General features: G+C 28.7%; 4 protein-coding genes and 2 long non-coding RNA genes across 13 annotated transcripts; 3 read left to right on the top strand and 3 right to left on the bottom strand.

Moving 5' to 3' along the window:
• Positions 1-690: 690 nt before the first annotated feature.
• LOC113799516 (uncharacterized) lies at positions 691-2,413 on the top strand. Its single transcript, XM_027350159.2, has one exon. The coding sequence runs from the start codon at positions 1,283-1,285 to the stop codon at positions 2,330-2,332; it is 1,050 nt and encodes a 349-aa protein (XP_027205960.2). The 5' UTR covers positions 691-1,282; the 3' UTR covers positions 2,333-2,413.
• Mtpalpha (monolysocardiolipin acyltransferase Mtpalpha) lies at positions 2,324-5,889 on the bottom strand. The gene is made up of 5 exons (XM_027350117.2): positions 5,468-5,889; positions 4,176-4,871; positions 2,913-4,119; positions 2,758-2,848; positions 2,324-2,695 (listed from the first exon to the last, which is right to left on the bottom strand). Exons 1-5 carry the CDS (start codon positions 5,682-5,684, stop codon positions 2,489-2,491), a joined length of 2,418 nt encoding a protein of 805 aa, XP_027205918.2. The 5' UTR covers positions 5,685-5,889; the 3' UTR covers positions 2,324-2,488.
• A 148-nt stretch (positions 5,890-6,037) lies between these two features.
• On the top strand, positions 6,038-8,073 carry LOC113799390 (uncharacterized). Its single transcript, XM_027350008.2, has 2 exons — positions 6,038-7,410; positions 7,493-8,073. Exons 1-2 carry the CDS (start codon positions 6,222-6,224, stop codon positions 7,939-7,941), a joined length of 1,638 nt encoding a protein of 545 aa, XP_027205809.2. The 5' UTR covers positions 6,038-6,221; the 3' UTR covers positions 7,942-8,073.
• Positions 8,074-8,798: 725 nt separating this feature from the next.
• LOC113799538 (uncharacterized) lies at positions 8,799-9,848 on the top strand. 2 transcript variants are annotated; one of them, XM_075820719.1, is made up of 2 exons: positions 8,799-9,043; positions 9,074-9,848. In XM_075820719.1, the coding sequence occupies exons 1-2, from the start codon at positions 8,863-8,865 to the stop codon at positions 9,763-9,765; spliced, it is 873 nt and encodes a 290-aa protein (XP_075676834.1). In that variant the 5' UTR covers positions 8,799-8,862; the 3' UTR covers positions 9,766-9,848. The 2 variants fall into 2 exon arrangements, with proteins under 2 accessions (XP_075676834.1, XP_027205984.2); XM_027350183.2 differs by having other exon boundaries at positions 8,799-9,848.
• Positions 9,849-10,880: 1,032 nt separating this feature from the next.
• LOC142645136 (uncharacterized) lies at positions 10,881-12,273 on the bottom strand. 2 transcript variants are annotated; one of them, XR_012846316.1, is made up of 4 exons: positions 12,178-12,273; positions 11,963-12,066; positions 11,356-11,889; positions 10,881-11,261 (listed from the first exon to the last, which is right to left on the bottom strand). It is a non-coding gene; the product is annotated as an uncharacterized LOC142645136 (long non-coding RNA). The 2 variants fall into 2 exon arrangements; XR_012846315.1 differs by having other exon boundaries at positions 11,356-12,066.
• Positions 12,274-12,997: 724 nt separating this feature from the next.
• Positions 12,998-17,728, bottom strand: LOC142645135 (uncharacterized). 6 transcript variants are annotated; one of them, XR_012846311.1, is made up of 5 exons: positions 17,632-17,728; positions 16,993-17,562; positions 16,515-16,891; positions 16,316-16,441; positions 12,998-13,479 (listed from the first exon to the last, which is right to left on the bottom strand). It is a non-coding gene; the product is annotated as an uncharacterized LOC142645135 (long non-coding RNA). The 6 variants fall into 6 exon arrangements; XR_012846310.1 differs by lacking the exon at positions 12,998-13,479 and adding an exon at positions 15,974-16,197; XR_012846312.1 differs by lacking the exon at positions 12,998-13,479 and adding an exon at positions 15,974-16,197 and having other exon boundaries at positions 16,321-16,441.
• Positions 17,729-19,699: the final 1,971 nt, after the last annotated feature.

Here is a 19,699-nt window from a genome sequence, read left to right as displayed (position 1 = left end):
TAATAATCTTACTCAAACATTGGAAAAAAATATATTAGAAATAAAATTCTGGGCAGCGACTTCTCAGTTTTCATCTTTTTCTTTTTCTCTTTCTATAGATTCAGGAAAAGAATAAAAACCGAAAGAAAAGTTTGTTGTTGTTTATATTATGATGATGTGTTATGTTGTTGGTTATCTCAGGTTTTCCTGAATCCGGAAAAGAATTGGAAAAAAAATAAGATGCTAGTAGCATTCCAATTTCATTTGAATAGGATTATTGAAATTTTCTACCAGCATTAAAATGGAAAATATTGTATCTTACTTTTCTTCTTTTTATTTTTTGGTTTGGCTTAAAATCTTTGTCGAATTTGATGAATGAGAATTTAGATTCAGGAATTTTTTTTTCGATTCTAAACACTATGATTGATCTAAATATTTTGAGTTTGACCAATCCACACATTAAACACATTTTACATTACCATCATCATCATCACTATATTATCATTTTTTTAATGAAAAAATCAAATATTTCCAGAAACAAACATACAACAAAAAAAAAATCTATATAAATCCAGGATTCAATATGAAAAAAAACACATGCGTGTTTTGGAATCATTTTTTCTATTTGGTTGATTTTTTGTTGACTGTTCAATGATGCTGTAACTTGCTCCATTCATTTAATTTTTAATGATGATGATGTCGTTGACTTGAGTTTATTTATTGTGGTTGATGATGATCATCAGAATGGATCAAATAATAAAATGGGCGAGGCGCGCACATATCTAACAGATAATTCATGTTTATAACAACAACAACAACAACCAAATTATATTATGTTCATAAAATGTTAATATTGGGCTGTTGTTGATGAAATTGGCGCCATTGTCAATATCCAAGTAAATAAATCATTTCATATGATAAATTTGGTCATTTTGAAATTCTGTTGTTGTTGTTGTTGGTCATTTAAATGAAATTCCATCATTGAAATGAATTCTTTTTTGGGCAAGTCATGAAATTGCAATAGCACTTTTCAAATAACATATGGTTATTATTTGGAAAAAAAATTGATTATGAAATATGGTTTTTCAAAGTTATGATGAGTCAGTAGAAAAACTTGCTGAACTATTCGGTATTGCTCTATAATTGCTCAATCTCACGAAACACCAATTTTTGTAATTTTTGTTAATTTGTTTTTGTTCATATTTTCGAATTATTCAATATTTTTGTAAAATTAAATCAAATTAGAAGTGATGAAAAAAACATAAAACCAGATTTCAAAAAAATGAAAAGAAACAGAGTTTGAATGAAAAAAATGTTACGATCGTTGTTCACCATGATCGCAATCTGTGTTTCCGTAACAGATTCATTTGATGATTATAGCCAAAATAATTATGTTTGCTGGGAAAATCGTGTAGATTTTGTCATACAATTGGCAAACGAATTGATATTTGCATTTCGTCATGATAAAGTATGGCATTTAACGATTGATGGAAATTATCTCTCTTCAACAGATAATCCTGTTTCATTGAATGAATTGTTTCCCAATTTACGTCAGGATATTCCAATTGCTTTTACAATGCCATTGATTGATGATCGAATGCGTGATCATCTAATTGCCTTACCAGGTTTAACAATGTTTGTCGATCCACCAATGTATTATCTTTATCATAATTTTGTTTTGAATCTAACTGATACAATGCAATATTGGGAATCAGGACCATTCCTGGATAATCGTTTTACGGCAACTATGCATAATACAAGTTTATTATTGATAGCTAAACAAGGTATCATTCCAGATGGAATCAAAAAAGTGATCGGTGGTCAAGTATTTTTATTCGATTCGGATCGATTTCCCGAATGGGTAGGTGTTTTTGAAATTGAATCTAAATACAAACAAAACTTTGATTGGCTTCGACTTAGCCAGCTAATGCCAATCAATCCAGGCAAACATGAAGCGAAAGCTACTTATTTAGCCTTATTTGATTATGGACCAACTATGGGCCATTATTATTGTATCACTATGTTTGACAATCATAATCATGGTCAATGTTTGGGTCAACTTCGTCCTATATCCAGCGTACTTCGATGTTCTCCAAAAATCATTAAATTAAAATATAAAAATTCATTATATAAATTATGGAAATCTACTGGTGGTTTGCCATTAGGAATCATTATAATGGGATCATGCGGAGCAGCAATGACCATGTTAATTTTAAATTTACTTCAATTGTTCAATTCACTCTATCTTGTCGCAACCTTAACACAATTTGGACATTCTCCCAAAGAATCAGTACATTCAATACTAAAATCATCATTAACAAGTTTTGATAAAGAAACAAATATCTTTGAATGAAAAAAATAATTTAATATTTTTTTAAAAATTTAACCTTATCATAATAAGAACAATAAATTGCTAATAATTTGCCGATTCGAATCATTTATTGATTCACTCATTTCGTTTTGCATTCGGTGAAAAACGGCAGTCCTCATCAGTGTTTCATTTGCCTGTTTAAACATTGGGTTTATGAAATTTGGTACCATTCTTGGCATGATCCAACAATAATTGACATGGTTTATATTGTGGGCCATAGATTTCAGTAAAACGATATCCAACATCGACAACACGTTGGGCGCCATATGTATCAGTGAAACGGAATGGTCCACCATGGAATGGAGGGAAACCCAAACCGAATACGGCTCCAATATCACCTTCAAGCTGTTAATAATAGAAAATACAATTATAGATGCAATCATAATTAAAAAGAGTGATCAATATACCGGATTATCGAGGATGCCTTCTTGAAGGCACATTATGGCTTCATTAGTGAAACGGAAAGCCAAACGTTGTTGATAGTCGTCTTGTGTACATCTGTAAATTTCAAATGAGAGTAAGTTATTTGATAATTTCTTTTGATGACAAAAGTTATACATACTTTAATTTCGGTTCAACACTGAATTTTTTGATCACTTCCAATGCTCCAGGATTCATTTCACGACCTTTTCCTTTACTTTTTTTAGTATCATAAATGTACAATCCTTTGCCTGCTTTACGGCCCAAGAAACCTTTAGCAACAAGTTCCTGGATCAAACGAGGATCACCACCGGACATACGTTCAGGGAAGACTGATGATAAATATGAAGCAACATGAGCGGCAACATCAATACCAACTTCATCGGTCAATGTAGCACCACCAACTGGGAAACCGAAATTAGCTGTAATTTCATCTAATTCTTTAGGTGAAACACCTTCTTGCAATAATAATAAAAATTCTGACATGACTGGACCCAAACATCGAACAGTGTAAAATCCGGGACAATCTTTAACAGTGATGACAACCTTTTTTTGTTTCAAACCCAAATCAATGGCTTTGGCTACAGTTTCCTTGGAAGTCTTATCAGTCGTAATGACCTCTAATAGTTGCATTTTGTCTACAGGAGAAAAATAATGCATGCCAATCACCTGTTCAGGTCGTTTACTTCCCTTGGCAATATCTGTAATAGGAAGAGCTGATGTGTTCGATGCAAACACACAATCATCACGGGTAACTGCTTCGACTTCTTGGATGACTTTGTGTTTGACCTTAAGATCTTCAAACACAGCTTCAATGACCAAATCGACTTTCTTGAATTGATCATAATCCAATGTAGGAATCAATTTCGACATCCAAATTTCACGTGTAAGCAAATCAATTTGTTTACGTTTATATTTTGTATCCCATGCTTGCATAATTTGCTGCTGACCACGAAGCAAACCTTGTTCAGACGTATCTTTCAATATAGTGGTAATACCTTTATCAGCAGTGACTTGAGCAATGCCAGCACCCATTAAACCAGCTCCCAAAACGGCTACTGTATTGGCTGGTTTTTGTGGTGCACCAAAACGATTCTTTTTACATAAGGTTTGACCGAAAAACAATCCAATCAAAGCCTTACTATGTGTTGTTTGTGTTAGTTCAGCAAAACATTTTGCTTCGAATCGAAGTCCTTCATCTAATGGTTTTGTCAAAGCTGCATCAACACATTCGATTATTTTCAATGGTGCCGGATAAAGTCCTTTTGTTTGCTTCATGACCATTTCACGAGCTTTGCCCAATACTTTATCACGAAGAAATCCGACTTTCATTGCTTCACGAAATAGACCTATGAAAAAGATTTATAGAATCGCTAAAGTTAAAAAAAAATAAATAAAGACTTACGTTCTTGTAATGGTCTTTTGCGTTCAATTTTCATCTCTTTGTTAGCTAATTGTCGACAAATTCCAGTGGCAACTTCTTCCAGATAAGCCAATGTGAGTTTATCAGGTGAATCGGCTCCTGGGCCTAATGGATCGACCAACATATCGATCAGGCCTTGTGATTTGGCTTTTTTTGGCTTGATGTTTTTAGCCATTAACATCATTTGTAGAGCATCAGGTACGTTAATCAACCGTGGTACACGTTGTGTTCCACCACCACCGGGCAACAAGCCCAACATGACTTCAGGTAATGAAAATACAGTTTTACTATTATTGACAGCAATACGATAATGACATGCAAGTGCCAATTCTAATCCACCGCCCATACAAGTTCCTTGAATGGCTGCCACAATAGGTATCGGACTTTCTTCTAATTGATTGAAAAATTCATGTCCTTTACGTACAAGTTCTTCGGCTTCGGCCTGTGATTTAACTTTTTCCAACATTTTGATATCAGCACCAGCAACAAAACAATCTGTTTTAGCTGACATCAATACAATTCCTCTAGTTGTTATTCCACCTCGAAAAATTTCATTAAATAATTTGACCGCATCATTCATTAATCCTTCACCAAGACTATTGACTTTGGAATTTGGTTCATCCAATCGTATGATAAGTATTCCATCATCAGTCATGGAATAATTTAGATAATCCATTTCTAGTAATCAAAAACATAAATCAACATTTTTATTGAAAAAAAATATTTGAATATTTGATTTAAAACAAATGGAATATTTATCATTCTTTTTTTTCCTGATAAATAACAAATGTTAATTGATAAGTACATTTTGCATTTTGATAATAGGGGTTTCACACTAGCAGCAATGTGAATGAAATATTTCAAATGCAATATTTCAGTCCATAAGGCTGAAATGTAGTGAAATATTGCATTTGAAATATTTCATTCACATTGCTGCTAGTGTGAAACCCCTATAATAGAAAAAAACTTGGGAAAATTTGTCTATAAACTTATTTCTTTCTTTCTTTTTTGAATCAATATGTCGCGCATGCTTTTCATTACTCTATATATATTTTTTTTTTAACTGTAACTCACTTTCTCTGCCATGTCATTGAACACAGGTGTACCCAAGATTATTTCGGCTAATAATTCATTGTTAATATTTTTAGAATAAAACACAATCAAACAAGTTATTTTGGAACTTATTAAAAATAATCATTAAATCATTTCATTCAGTAAAAAAAATTGAAATCAAAAGGAAATATTTATGTAGCCTGCCAAAAAACAAAACTTACTCGTAACCGCCGTAGCCAAAGATCGTTTATGTTGATGGCCAATTTGAACATTGTCCGTTTGTCGTTGTACATTTTGGAAAATTGATGATGATTGTGTAAAGATTCGATTATTATGTATAGATCGATTTGAAATTAATTGTTGTTGTTGTTGTAATAGGATCGACAATGACCGGCGACCTAATGATCGTCCTGTTCGATGTAAATGATGTATCAACATTTTTTTTTCTTGTTCGTATTTCTTTGAAGGATTGTCTAATGAAACAATTGGCCAACAAAATAGATGAATCAAATCAACAGAAAAATATTTTTCAACAAAGACAAAATCAAAAACGATTTAAAAAAAAGAAAAGAAAATGTAATTGGTTCGTCTTTTTTTCCGACCAATTTTGTGTTATATTTGGGTATAGAAAACAAATCGTCTGGTACAATTGGCTGCTACCTCGATACGTTTTGAACGATGTGAAAAAAAGAAGGAATAAAACCAAGATCGAATCTTATCAAAAACACACACACATGCATGTGCTGCTAGGATTTTTTTTTCGATATCCAATTAATACATTGAAAGTTGTTTGACAAAAAAAAATTCTATTATTCAATTTATATGATGAAAAAAAAATTCGAATTTTAATTTGTAAAAATTTGAACAAATAATGTTTGTAAATTATTCTTTTTTTCGAAAATTAAATTAAATTTTTTTTAGAACAAAATGACCACGACAAGTTTGATTTTGCGATCGAATTCGTAGAATGTTGAAATGGTGATATTATTTTTCGCTTTCATAGCCATTCTACAATCAATGAACATTGTCCAATCTTATGATCAACAATTTGTCAATCTTGATTATGAATTAAATTCATATGAAAAATTTACTTTTTATCAACAAAAATTAAACATTATGATGATTGGTACAGCTCCACAAACACTTCGTAAACAGAAAAGTATGTATGCGAAAAAATTTTCAAATAAAAATCATGATGAAGAGAATATTGATGAAGAAATGGATATAATATACGTTGTCGATAATCAACGAATGGTACATGAAATTCGTGATTATCCATACGATTCACGTGGAATAATTAAAACTTTAAATTTGGATGCTTATCAATCTATTCCATTATCAAAACGATGGCCAGCATTGAATTCGATTTTAGATACAGTTGAAAAATCGAACGAAGAAAAAACCGAAACGATAATGTTTTCATTGACTACAAGTCTTGCCTATGATTCTGTTGATGATTATGATGAACGAAATTTTCCTAGTAATGATAAATATTCAAATTCAAGTACATCAACAATAACAACTAAAGATGAAGAACTAGGAGAATATTATGTTTGGGTATTCGCTTTCTATCATCACTATTATGAGATTCATTTGTTTCAAGCAATTAATTTACGAGAATCTGATGGTTTTTATAAACTACATTCAATGAATTCATTTGATGAGGAGGATCGAATAAGATTTGCATCATCATCAAAATATAATTTTACCATTTTTTTCGAACAATCATTTAATGAACAGCTAGAACCATTACGTGCACGTTTAGTAACTCTTAATCAATTGAGTAGAGTTGCTGAACATATTATTGATGGAGATTTTTTCTTAAATTCAAAACAATTAAATGAAACCAACAATATCGATAATGAAAATCGTCAACAATATGATGAAGGTGAATGGAAACGACAATCATCAGCATTTGTTTGTCATCGAAACTATGATAATATTTTTCAAATAATGGATGCACTAGATGAATGTCCAAATGATATGTATCCAGTTGAATTGTTTATCATTCAATCATTCTTTCATGGTCAATTTTTATATATATTCGATTATAAATATGTTTATGTATTACATAAAAAATCAAAATATCTAAATATTTTTCAATTGGAAGAAATTTTACGATATGATAATTATCCGACAATTTTTAGACAAGGTTCATTATTATGTAAGTAATATTTATAACAACAACAACAACAACAAAAATTCCTAAAAATTTCATTCAATTTTTTTTTAAATTAATATTCAAGTTGAAATCATGGTCATTATTGATACTATTTTAGCTATAATAATATTTTTGATAATTATAATTTTCATTGCAATTTGTCTGGCAAATCCATATGATTTAGAGGAAATATTTAACGATATACAGTATGCACGTAAAAGTCTTTATCCAGTAGCAGAAAAACGTGCTAAATATGTACTTAATGGTGTTACATCTGGTTTATCAAAATCAGGAATAAAGTCATCAACATTATCATCATCAAAATCATCAATACCATCATCAAAATTATCATCATCTTCATTAACATCTTCATTAACATCATCATCATCATCATCAAGAAAAATAATGGATGATGAACATAAAAATCAAGAACAAATAAAAACATTTCGAAATAAATCTAAAAGTCCAACAATTAACAAATCTAATATTACGCCCAAACGAAATCAAATGAAAGCCAAATCGAAAAGAATGTAAAAATAAAAATTAAAAATTAATTTAATTTCATTGTATTTTGTTTTGTAAATTAATAAACATTAGTTTTTTTCGAAAAAAAAAATCAAATATAAAAACATGATTTCCGATTCAAAATAAATGCTTGAATATGTCTGCCAATGCAGTTTTTGATTTTTGACATTATCATCATATTAGCATTGATGGCGAAAATAAGCAATGGCCGACCATTAGAGAAAAATTATCGGATAAAGTTTTCATCATCATCATCAACAACAACAACAACAACGACAGAATCTTCAACATCATTTACAACAACAATGATTAAATCTAATGAAAATCGAATAAACAATATAACGATAAAAATGGTGAATAATAAAAATAATAAAAAATTATCATCATCATCAAATATGGGAGAAAATTTAGCCAATCAAACTTATCAATCATCCAAATCAAAACGAAAATTCAAGAATTCTTTTTTAATGTTTCATCCAAAAATTGTATTACTTTTTTTAGCTATTTATATATTTGTTGTATTGATTTTCTTAAATGTTAACAAAGGTGATAATCAAAATGATTATGATTGGGTTTATGATGAGAATGAAGAAGGAGGAAATAATGAACAAGAATATAATGAAGGTGAAGGTGGTTGGGAGGAAGGTGGTTGGGAAGAAGGTGGTGGTGGTGAAGAAGGTGGTGGTGGTGGTGAAGAAGAATGGGCATGGGAAGATCCACAACAACCACAACAACAGGAACCACAATATTATTATGATGATGCAGCTGGAGAATGGGCACAAGCACCTCCGCCAAAAGGAAAAACAACGAGAAAAACAACGGGAAAAACGAAAGGAAAAACAACAACAACAACAACAACAAAAAAAAAAGAAGAAAAAAAGATAAAAAAAAAGAAAAAAAGGTGATAAAAAGAAGAAAAAAAAGAAAAGTATGAAAACAACAAAATCTCATAAAACATCAAAAACTTCTAAACCATTAAAATCATCAAAATATTCTACGGATGCTTTTATGAAAAATTTTCTCAATCAGCTTAAAGAATTATTTAAAATTGCCCAACAACCAACGCCACAATCACCTACACCAATGGAACAAATAATGCAACAACAACAACATCATCAACAACAACAACAACAACAACAACTACAACAACTACAACAACTACAACCACAGAAACCTTTAATTAAATCAAATCATGCAACAGTTCGATCAGATTTTCCAACACAAAATTGGGATCCAAATTATTATCAACGAATGATAATGAAGAGAAGTTATCCGCAAACAAAATTTCCAATGACAAAAAATCGAACAAAAAACTATGATGAACGATCACAACAATATTTACAACCGGTAATCAATATTCAAATACCAATTAAAAATGTTGTAAGACATCATCGTAAAGAACAACGAAGAATGAGACCAAAACATCATTATTATTTGAGTGAACCAACATCAAGAGTTGGACCCGGAGTAGTGACAAAATTATGTGAAAAAATTCCACAAATAATTAGAGAAAATTTAAAAGGATATCGAGAACATCATCATCGATCACCGAGAAGTCGACATCGTGGATCAATAGTCGAACGAAGAAGAAATCCAATATCACCATTGCGATTAAATGCCGGTGGTGGTGGTGGTGGTGTTCTTGGATGGTCACCATATCATAAAGCATTAGATCCATGGATGAGACAACCAACATCAAACTATCAACAACGATCAACAAGATCACGTCGAAATAAAAGCAAAAAATATAATGATCGAAGCAAAAATGGTAATAGTTTGGCCGAAGAAAATTTCCAAGAATCTTATTTAAATATTAATTTTGATAATGAATAATAATATTATTAGACACTTAAACTAAACAACAACAACAACAAAAACAAAAACATTTCTCCAAAATAAATAATATTTTAAAATAATTTTTCAAAAAATGTTTATTTAAAAAAAATTTTTTGATTACATTTTACAATTCCAGTCGTTAGATGTCGACACAATGTCTAAAAAAAAGAATTGATCAATTGATCGATCGATCGATCGATATTCGAATTCTGTTCCTATCAAAAAAAAAAAAAAAATATTCAAGTTTGATAAAAATATGAAGAGTTTTTTTTGTTTGGGAAATGAGAGCAGATAGTAGATATGATGATGATGGAGGGGGAAAATCAAAAATTTTTTTCCTCATCATCAAAGTTTATGATAAACGTAAAATGTTTCCAAGCTCAATTCCAACTACTGATCATCATCATCATCAACAACATTATCCTATTAAGCAGAATAGCCAGCAGACTTGTTGTATTAAAAACAACAAGGGGAAAAAGAGAGAGAAATTGCTTTTTTTTCGTTATAAGGTTCAAAAAACAAAATCTAATAAATAAATAGAAAAAAAATATGACCATCTGTTACAATTTTATTGGAATTTTTTGGTTAAAATTATTTGAATTATATTGGAAAACTTGTCAGTTAAAATGTTTACAATAAAACAATTCTTATGATACCTAAATCGATTTGATTGACCAAAGAAATCAATGATAAATCCACTGGGTCTAATGCCAAATGGTGTTTGCATGTGTGACTTAATCAATGAAATTGATGTACTCAACATTATGTTTATGTGTGTGTGTGATGTTTGACTTTAAAAAAAATGAAATGGATGTTCATGGGAGAGAGAAAAAAAAGAGACAACAAGTAAAAAGAGATTTAAGGGGGAAAATAAAAATTATGAAGATAATTTTCAACAACAGTACACACTGGATGATGAACGGATCAGCATCATAAAATTTTTTTTTCTTTCTTTTTCATCATTTAATTTCCCAAAATCTTTTCAATTCATCTGATGAATTGAATTGATATCTTGCTTGATATAAAGGCGTAGTCATAATTGTTAGTTAATTTTCAATAGCATCAACATCAAAAAAAAAAAAAAATATTCAAATGATTTGGTGATTCAAGAATCCAGAAGAAGAAGAAGAAAAATCTTTATTTCGTTTTTTTTTCTAATCTTTTTTTTCTTTTTGATTAGAGAGGCGTTATTACTTTTTAAGAAAATTTTTTCAAACAAAAAATTTTACCAAACACACACAAGATATCCACAATGGATCTTCTCTATTTTCTTAAATTCTTGATATTGATTGAGGTTAAAGTTCATGTTCAGGTTGTTATATTTTTTTGCCCTCATTGCATGCGTACAGAAGCGTGGTCAATATCGTATAAGATGAGGTCGACGTTTATCTATCTTGTTGATGTTGAGGATGATGATAGTTTAAAGGTGCAACCTGTTGCACATGTTGAACATTATCGATATCAACAGGTATAATGATTTTATTCTATGATGTCTAGATAGAGGACAATAGTCGAAAAAAAGAAGAAAAAAATCAATGATGACAACTTCCGAGAAATAATTACTATTCTGCTTATCATTTTTTTTACTTTACTTAAGAAGAAATACTCATAAAGATTTTATTTCAATTTACATCCAAAAACAAATAAAAATAAAGAAAATGATAGGTGAACTGTCTTGTTGTTGTCGTTGTTGTCATCAAGTTCACTGATCAATTTGGATATTTTTTTTCGTTTTAGTTTTTCTCTGTTCACTCAATTGAATGAAAATCAATTAGAATGATTGAATCATCATTAGGTTTTCTATCTCTCTATCATTCAAGTGGATTTTCAAGTTGAATAATTTTCATCATAATAGTTTATTATCGGGGATGAAAAGAAATTTTAAGATAAAGCAATCAATATAAAAAAAACTTTGGTTTCGACAGATTTTTATATTTCGGTGGTGTATTATCGGTGTATCGATGTGATATTATCATCATAATCATTAACACAACTGGAAAAAACAAGGACATTTTCTTCGAAATATCAAAAAAAACAAATTAAAGAAAAAGGAAAAATGTTTCAATTAGCATTATATATTCCAATCAATTCCATCAAATTTTTCATTTGTGAAAAAAATGGCTAAATGAAAAATTTTAAAATAAAAAAACAATCATTACATTTGGCAAAACTACGTAAGATTTTCTTTGCATACTTTTTGATCATCATCAACATCATTAGTTTGAGTGAAAATAATGTGAGTAGGTGTAGTGAGTGTGGGTGTGTTTGGTGCCAGTATTTTTTTTCGTTTCATTATGCCTGATGATGATGATAAAATTTCAAATTTTTTTCAAAAAAAAAAAAAAATTAGTTACGAAATTGAACAGAATAATGAAAAATGAAAGGTTAAAAATAATTTTTTTTTCTTACAAAAACGTTAATAGAAAATTTCCAATGATGACAACAACAACGTGAAATATCCGTATTTTAAATCCTGTTGGATCCGGCTTCCACTCTTGTTTTCTGACACCTGATTTCAAAATAAAAAATCAACGATATCCTGTGGAGAGAATCACAACCAAGCAATAATGTCGGAAAAAAAGCCGATTTTTTAGCATCATTTTTTTCAATAATACCGGATAGTGTGATATACTTTCATTTCGCCCAACATTCACCCAATATTCATAATAACCAAACAAAAAAAATATGATCAAATTACATCAACTGACTAACTTGAAAAAAAATCATAATCTTAATTGGAAAATTGGATTTTCTGCCAAAATCAAAGTTTTATTTCATATTTTTTTATTATTTTCTGTTATCAATTATTGTGTGAATTTGATAACTAATTTTTTTCTGTTTTTTCATCAATTTTTATTATTTTTATTGGGATCATCATCATCATTCAGTTAAAATCTAACCAATAAAAAAAAGGTATAGAAGTGGATGATGAACTTAATAACCAATGATTCATTTAGATTTTTTGATTTTTCAATGATTTTTACCTATGATGATGATGATAATGGCAATAAACTTTATGATGATGATGATGATGATGGGTGAAACCCTCGGTCTATTTTAGCTATAAATCCGGTTATTATTATTACCCAAAGGGCATTAGGTGACTCATTGATTTCATGTCATAATTTTTTTTGAGAAAAAAAATGATAATCTTGATTGAAGAACGAAATGAAATGATGATGATGATAAACATATTCAATGGAGAAAAACATCATCAGATGAAGGAGACAAATACATTTCTTCTTCTTTTTTCCCTACCTTATAACCTCGGATGAATTTTTGTTTGAAGAGAAATTTTTTATTTTTAGGAGAAATTTATCTTTGCTTTAAGGGTGTAACACATCGATGTATACCAAATAATGAAAAGTTTTTGAAAAAAAATTGAAAGCAAAGTTTTTATTTTCATTATTTGATTCGTAATAAAAAAAAATAAGGAATGTCATCATTCATTGATGATTTCCAAATGTCTTTATTGCCATTATGTAATATGTATTTAAATTAATGAAAGTTGATATACAGAGATATACGAGAAATAACATAGGAAACATTATTTATTCATCCATCTGTTTTGGTTTTTTTTTCTCACCCTGGTGGTCCGTTAACAATGATATAAACACACATCGATAATCATGTATCATCGATGATATTTATCTTATTGATTAGCCAATCAGTCAGTCAATCAGCCGGTCAGTAACAAACCTATTCATTATCCTTGTCAGAAAAACAAACAAATAACCAATTTAGTCTATAATCATCATTCAGGAAGCATCAATGTGTGTTTGAAATTACTGATTTTAGATTCAAAATTATATAAATTAAAAAAGAAAACTTACAAGGTCAACAAAAAAATGAATTTTATCATCAATTTTTTTTTGTTCAACTCTTGACTGACTGACAAATGATAAATGAATTATGATCAACAAAAAAAAAACGAAGAAGAATAATAAATGAAAATGAATACAAATCTATAGATCTTTCTTGTGTTTTTTCAATATAGAAAATGAAAAAAAACACGGATACAATTCGGATGTGTGTGTGTGTGTTCCAAAAGTAAATAACATTTTACACATTGGAACATTGGAACCCACGCAAGTGTGTGTATGTTTGTTTCCAAGCATCTATGATTACAATTTCTTTTTTTTCCATTGATTATTATTATTATTATGATAATAACGAATAAATAAAGTGAATATTTGTGATATAGGTCATGGTTGCTTGCTTTTTGATGTTTTTTTTTCTTTTTTGACAAATAAAATGGTTTGAAATTTCAATCGGAACACACACACGCGCACGAGCTTTCATTCATTCATTTATTCAAACACAAACAAATCAAGTAATTTACATGTTTGAAAAAAAGCAATTAATTTCTTCAAAAACAAAAAAAAAAAAAACAACAACAGCAAACACAAAAAAATAAGTAACAGGTATCAAATTATCATCGAAATCAGAGGGGAAAAAAAGAGAGAGAGAAATTCTTCATTATTCTTCGGAAGAAAAGTGTTTTGCTGCTCTGCATACCTATGCATAGATTGATTATCAATATAATTTTCAAAGGTGGATTTCATTTTCAAATCAAAAAAAAAAAAAAAAATAATGATGACATATCTTTAATGATGATCAATCTAAAATGATGATAAAGGTCTATGTGTAAAAAGTCATATGGCACCATTTGATGCTGATTTTTTGAATTAAAAACTGAATATCAGTGTCGGTGGGCCAGTGGAAAACACATACACACGGAGAGTTTTTTTTTTGCTTTTCTACTACATACAAACGCCTTCAGCTTCCGATAGCCTCGATTTTCAAAATTTTAATTTATTCATTTCTGAATTTTTTTTTTTATATTTTCATTCAGAAAAATAAAAAAAATTATTGAGAAATCTCTATGCTTTTGGAAAAAAAAGTGAAATGATAGAAAGAGAGAAAACATTATTTTCATCAATTTTTCATTTATCTTACCTTGCTTGCTTGCCTGCCAGGCAGAATCTACTATCAATTTATTATTGCTTTTTGTCATTATTATTAATTTACGTTTGAAAATAAAATTCGTTTGCGCGTGGTAAAGAGTGGGTGCGTGTGTGTGTGTGTGTGTGTGGTATCAATGGTATCCCTATTATCTTTTCAAATATTTTTGTGAATGAATGAAAACTATATACTTATGTTAATGTGATGCGATGCAATGAGGATAATAATAGGATCATATATAATTATAATCAACTAAGAAAAAAACAAAATGTTGTAATGACAAAAAGTATATAAATTCGCCCGAATATTTTTTTATAAATTAAGAGATTATCATTGAACGAAAAAGAACTGTAATTTTATATTTTGAATCAGAAGCAAATTGAATTCATTTTTTGCGAACAAAAAAAAAATTGTAACAAACAAATGGGAAAAAAGGGTTGGCATATTTTTTTGGCTTTGTTCTCGAAAGAAAATATTAAGAAATTTAAAACAGGATATACAAAAAACAACAAAAAAATTTTCGTTGTTTTTATTTTTGTTGTTGTTTGATGATGATGTTTTTTTCGACAATTTATTGTGGGTGTCAAGTGAATAAGAAAAAACAATGTAAACTAATAATCATCATCAGGATTTTTTTTTTTGTTAAATAAAAGAAAAGAATCCAATAATAAATCACAAATTTCTTTTCTTTTCTAATATTCAAATTTTTTTAAAAAAATCATGGATTTTGATTTCGTAAATGCATGCGTAATCATTTTTTTCTTGATTCAGTAATTTTATGAATGAAAAAAATAAACATATCTGTCATGGCCATTTAATAATCACAAATTTTTTTTATTTTCAAGGGACTAATATTGTAATTGAATAGATTTTTTAGTTGTAATTTTTTTTCTTTCATTCATTACATTTTCAATTTTTTTTTCAAATTATCAAGATTTAGATATCGAACATTTCCTAACACATTTTTTTGTCATATAAACTGTGTGTGTAAATTTCATTCATAAATTTCAAATATAAATTGATAGTTACGATTAACAACGATCCGAAAAATAAACGAAGGATTTTTTCGTTTTGAAGATTAAAATTCATTCATAAAATTTTTTATAAAAAATCAGTTGATTTAAACGTTTTCTTCGAAATTATTTAGCTAGCAGGAATTAATGCAAAATCAATATCAATCAAAGTGATGTGATTTTGTGATTAATCAAAATGACAATCAAATGATAATTATAAATGCTGATGTTGTTAAAAAAATGGAATAACTTAATAAAACGTAATGAAATTAATGTAAAGAAAATATTGTCATTCATCGTATTGAGGAAAAAACTTGTGTTCATTCATTCATTTAATGGTTTTACTTTTTACGTACCACAAACAACACGCACAATCAAAAACGATCCAAACACACAACCACATTATTATTATTATAGGACAAAATGTATCAAAATAACAACGACAATGGACCTATATATTGTTTGTTTGTATGACAATATACCAAAACAACAGGTAACACGACAACAACAAATTGACGATTGATTGTGTACATTATAATTATTTATCAATTTGTCAAAATTCAAATTACATTACATTATGATGATCATCAATACCATTGAATTTTGATTGGATTTTTTTTTCTCGTTGAAGTTTTCAGATCAACAATATCCACTTTACACAATATACATTGATTTTTTTTCTTGTTATTGAAAATCTATGAATTTTGAATTAGAAAAAATTAATACGAAAGATTTGAGAGAAAGAAAGAATGAATTAAACCTACGCACCAATATAGTGTATTATTATTTAAGGCCACCTTGTTTGTTTGTTGTCTTTGTTGTCCTGTCATAATTTGTTGTTGTTATTGTCGTTATTTTTCATGAATGAAATTTAATTTGTTTGTCTTGAATAATAATAATAATCATGTCGTCGATGTTGATCATGATGATCTTGATGATGACGTTGATGATGATGATGATGATGATGTTTTTAAATTTGAAATTTGAAAAAAATTACAAATTAAAATCAATGATAATGATTTTGGAAAAGTGATTATTGATTAATCTAGTTGAATGGATTCAGAACATTTAAAATCGATTATTGAGAATTTTTGCGGTTGTTGTTCGTGTCGGGCATCAATAAAATGGGCCACCAACGCCAAATGCTAAATGAAAAAGAAAAATTAAAATCAAAATGACAAACACAGCAGTCATTTTTCACAATTTTTTGTGATTTTACGACAAAAAAACAATAAAAAAAACTTACATGAATTTTCTTCCACCACACACGGTATTTAAATTCACACCGGAAGATATTCATGTTGAAAAAATGGAATTTTTTGTTCCAAAAAAACAAAAAAACAAACATAAATTTCCATCAAATTGATTCGAAATTCATCAGCACCACCACCACCACCGCAAAAAAAATGACTGTAACGATAATAATGTTTCCAAGGATTTTGTTGTTGTTGTCATCATTTAAAGATTATCAATCAGATGATGAATGATCATTAATCTTACCTTATTTTTTTTCTCACCACCATAAGACTCATTTATTCAATTGATGGCAGGGAATTTCATTCCTGTTGTTTGAACAAACATTTATCATTACACTAAGGAAGAAAATAGCTGGCTAATCAATTAATTGAAAGATTTCAATCGCGATTTACCGAGATTCAAACCCGAAACGAAAGAATTTTTTTCAATTACTCACATCACAAAAACGTTCGATTCTTTTCATAGAGGACGTAAATTTTTAATTTTCGAAGTTGATTTTGTAACAAAATATCAATTGTTAACGATGTCATCAAAATCGATATATTTTACGGAAGGAATCCTAAAAATTGAAACAAAGAAAAAAAGTTATATTTCTTTTTTGCAATAAAAATGACATTTTTTTTGTTACGAGTAGGAGTTGTTTGTTGTTTTTATTTTTCAAAATGATTATGATTGTTATCATTTTGAAAAGCAAGAAAAAAAAACGACAACAACAACCAACAATGATTACTATGATCGGATGTTATTATGGATCATCATCATTATTTCAACAACAACAAAAAAAACTTTTGTCCCATTATTCTCAATGATGTTCCACATTTTTCTTTAAAAAAAAATCATTTCATTCCTACTCATCATCATCATCATGATGATCCCCTTAACAATAAACTGTTTTTCATATAATCATCATTCCAGGTAAACAATTCATTTCAGAACAGAACAAAACATGAGAAAAAAAATGGTATATGTCTAATATGACCTTTGTATGTCCAAAAATGAATCGAGCAAAAGAAAAAAAAGTGAAACCAAATGTATGATTTACATCGATTCGGTGAATCATCTTTACATAAAAACAAACGTAGATAAAATAAACTTTCGATAAGTTGTTGTTTAATATCATCATCATCATCATTTGACAAACAATATTGTCCGCATATCATTTAAATCGTTTGGATGACATCGTTTGATCATAATCATCATCATTATCATCAATGACCGGGCGCAGACATGATGATGAATTGTTGTCATCATCATATTGCTCCATTGTTAATTGTTTGTTTGTTTGTTTGTTGTTTTTCATCATCATCATCATCATCATTATTATTATAATCAAAATCGGTGATGAACAATATTTTTGTTGTTGTTGTTTTTTGTTGTAGGTAGGCGTTGGTTTGGATTCCTTTTCCATATTGAAATGATGATGATATTAAAAAAAAAGGAAAAGAAAGAAAAGTAAACAATTTCAACAGATTTTTCAGATTTTTGATTTACTATTTACACATTCATGGACAATTCAATGTGAAATAGACGTATGGAGCGAAAAATGAAAATGTCCAATTCTCATTCGATACGACAACGAATGAAGATGATGAAAATTGAATATTTTTGATTTCTCCTCAAAAAAAATAAAAATTCATCCTCCCACCCTTCATCATCATCATCATATGATAATAATAATATGAATATCAACTTGTTTTATATTCCTAAATAATATTTATGAGATTTGAATCAGAAAATTATTATTATTTCCCTTTGTCATCATCATTGTTCTGTTATGTTAGTTGAGCATTCAATTCAATTCATATCTATAGTGTGGGTGTTTATGTTATTTTCTTACATTATTCCATTCTTTGAATGGAATAAAATGAAAGATTGAATCGTGAATGAATTTTTTTCTTATATAATATCTAACAATGATGAGGGAAAAAAATAGTGTTAATCTTGATATCCTTTTCTGGTTCTTGATGATGATGATGAAATGGATCATCATCAAAAAACAAACAAACAGCGATCTTATGACATCAAAATGTTTGTTTGTTTGTTTAATTTTGATGGCTACTTTTTTTCATTGAATGGCATGCGAATAAAAAGATGAAGAAATGATGATAATTCATTTACTGTTTTTTGTTTTTTCGTTTGATTCAATTTGCCTGTGATTATGGCCATGTTTTTTTTGTTTTATGACATCCATCAACACGATGTTTCATTCCATTTGAATACAAATACACCCGCGCATTTAAACAAAACAAAAACAACCGTAAAAAATTGTTGATGATAAAACCAAGGTGATCACTTTTTTGTTTTGTTCATCTGATGAAAACGATACAAGAATATTAAACAAAATAAGAATGATGTGCGAAATATTTTTTGAATTTGGATTAGTTGTTTTTGTTTTTTTTGGATTTGATTTGCATGTCATTTTTTTTATCTTTCAAACAAAACAAACAAAAAAATTATGATGAATGATGGTTTTTTCCTGATAATCCATGTTATGTTAATCTTAAGGTCATTCGGTTCATCTTGGATTAATGAGTGATGAGTGGTGAATCATCACTCATCATCCTTGATTTTATTCTGTAAAATGAATTTAGGAAAAAAAAACAAAATTTTCGATGATTCAATCGGATTGGAATTTCTAGGTTAGGTTTTTGAATTAAATATTCATAAACCAAGCAGATAATTACATCAGATAATAG

Source organism: Dermatophagoides pteronyssinus, unplaced genomic scaffold, assembly GCF_027571235.1.
Source record: "Dermatophagoides pteronyssinus isolate colony J.1.1.1.1 unplaced genomic scaffold, Derpt_VIB-CSIC_2022.12 sq0007, whole genome shotgun sequence".
NCBI classification, from domain to species: domain Eukaryota; kingdom Metazoa; phylum Arthropoda; class Arachnida; order Sarcoptiformes; family Pyroglyphidae; genus Dermatophagoides; species Dermatophagoides pteronyssinus.
Note: the sequence above shows the minus strand (reverse complement) of the source record. Positions and strands in the feature narration are given on the sequence as shown.

What these genes read in the sequence shown, in the direction of transcription:
- LOC113799390 (XM_027350008.2), top strand. Translation starts at nt 6,222, where the DNA reads ATGGTGATATTATTTTTCGCTTTCATAGCCATTCTACAATCAATGAAC. An exon ending in TAGACAAGGTTCATTATTAT is followed by an intron (nt 7,411 to 7,492) that starts GTAAGTAATATT and finishes TTAATATTCAAG; the next exon opens with TTGAAATCATGGTCATTATT.
- LOC113799516 (XM_027350159.2), top strand. Translation starts at nt 1,283, where the DNA reads ATGAAAAAAATGTTACGATCGTTGTTCACCATGATCGCAATCTGTGTT.
- Mtpalpha (XM_027350117.2), bottom strand. Translation starts at nt 5,684, where the DNA reads ATGTTGATACATCATTTACATCGAACAGGACGATCATTAGGTCGCCGG. An exon ending in TTTGGCTACGGCGGTTACGA is followed by an intron (nt 4,872 to 5,467) that starts GTAAGTTTTGTT and finishes TTTGATTACTAG; the next exon opens with AAATGGATTATCTAAATTAT. An exon ending in AAGGCATCCTCGATAATCCG is followed by an intron (nt 2,696 to 2,757) that starts GTATATTGATCA and finishes TATTATTAACAG; the next exon opens with CTTGAAGGTGATATTGGAGC.
- LOC113799538 (XM_027350183.2), top strand. Translation starts at nt 8,863, where the DNA reads ATGAAAACAACAAAATCTCATAAAACATCAAAAACTTCTAAACCATTA.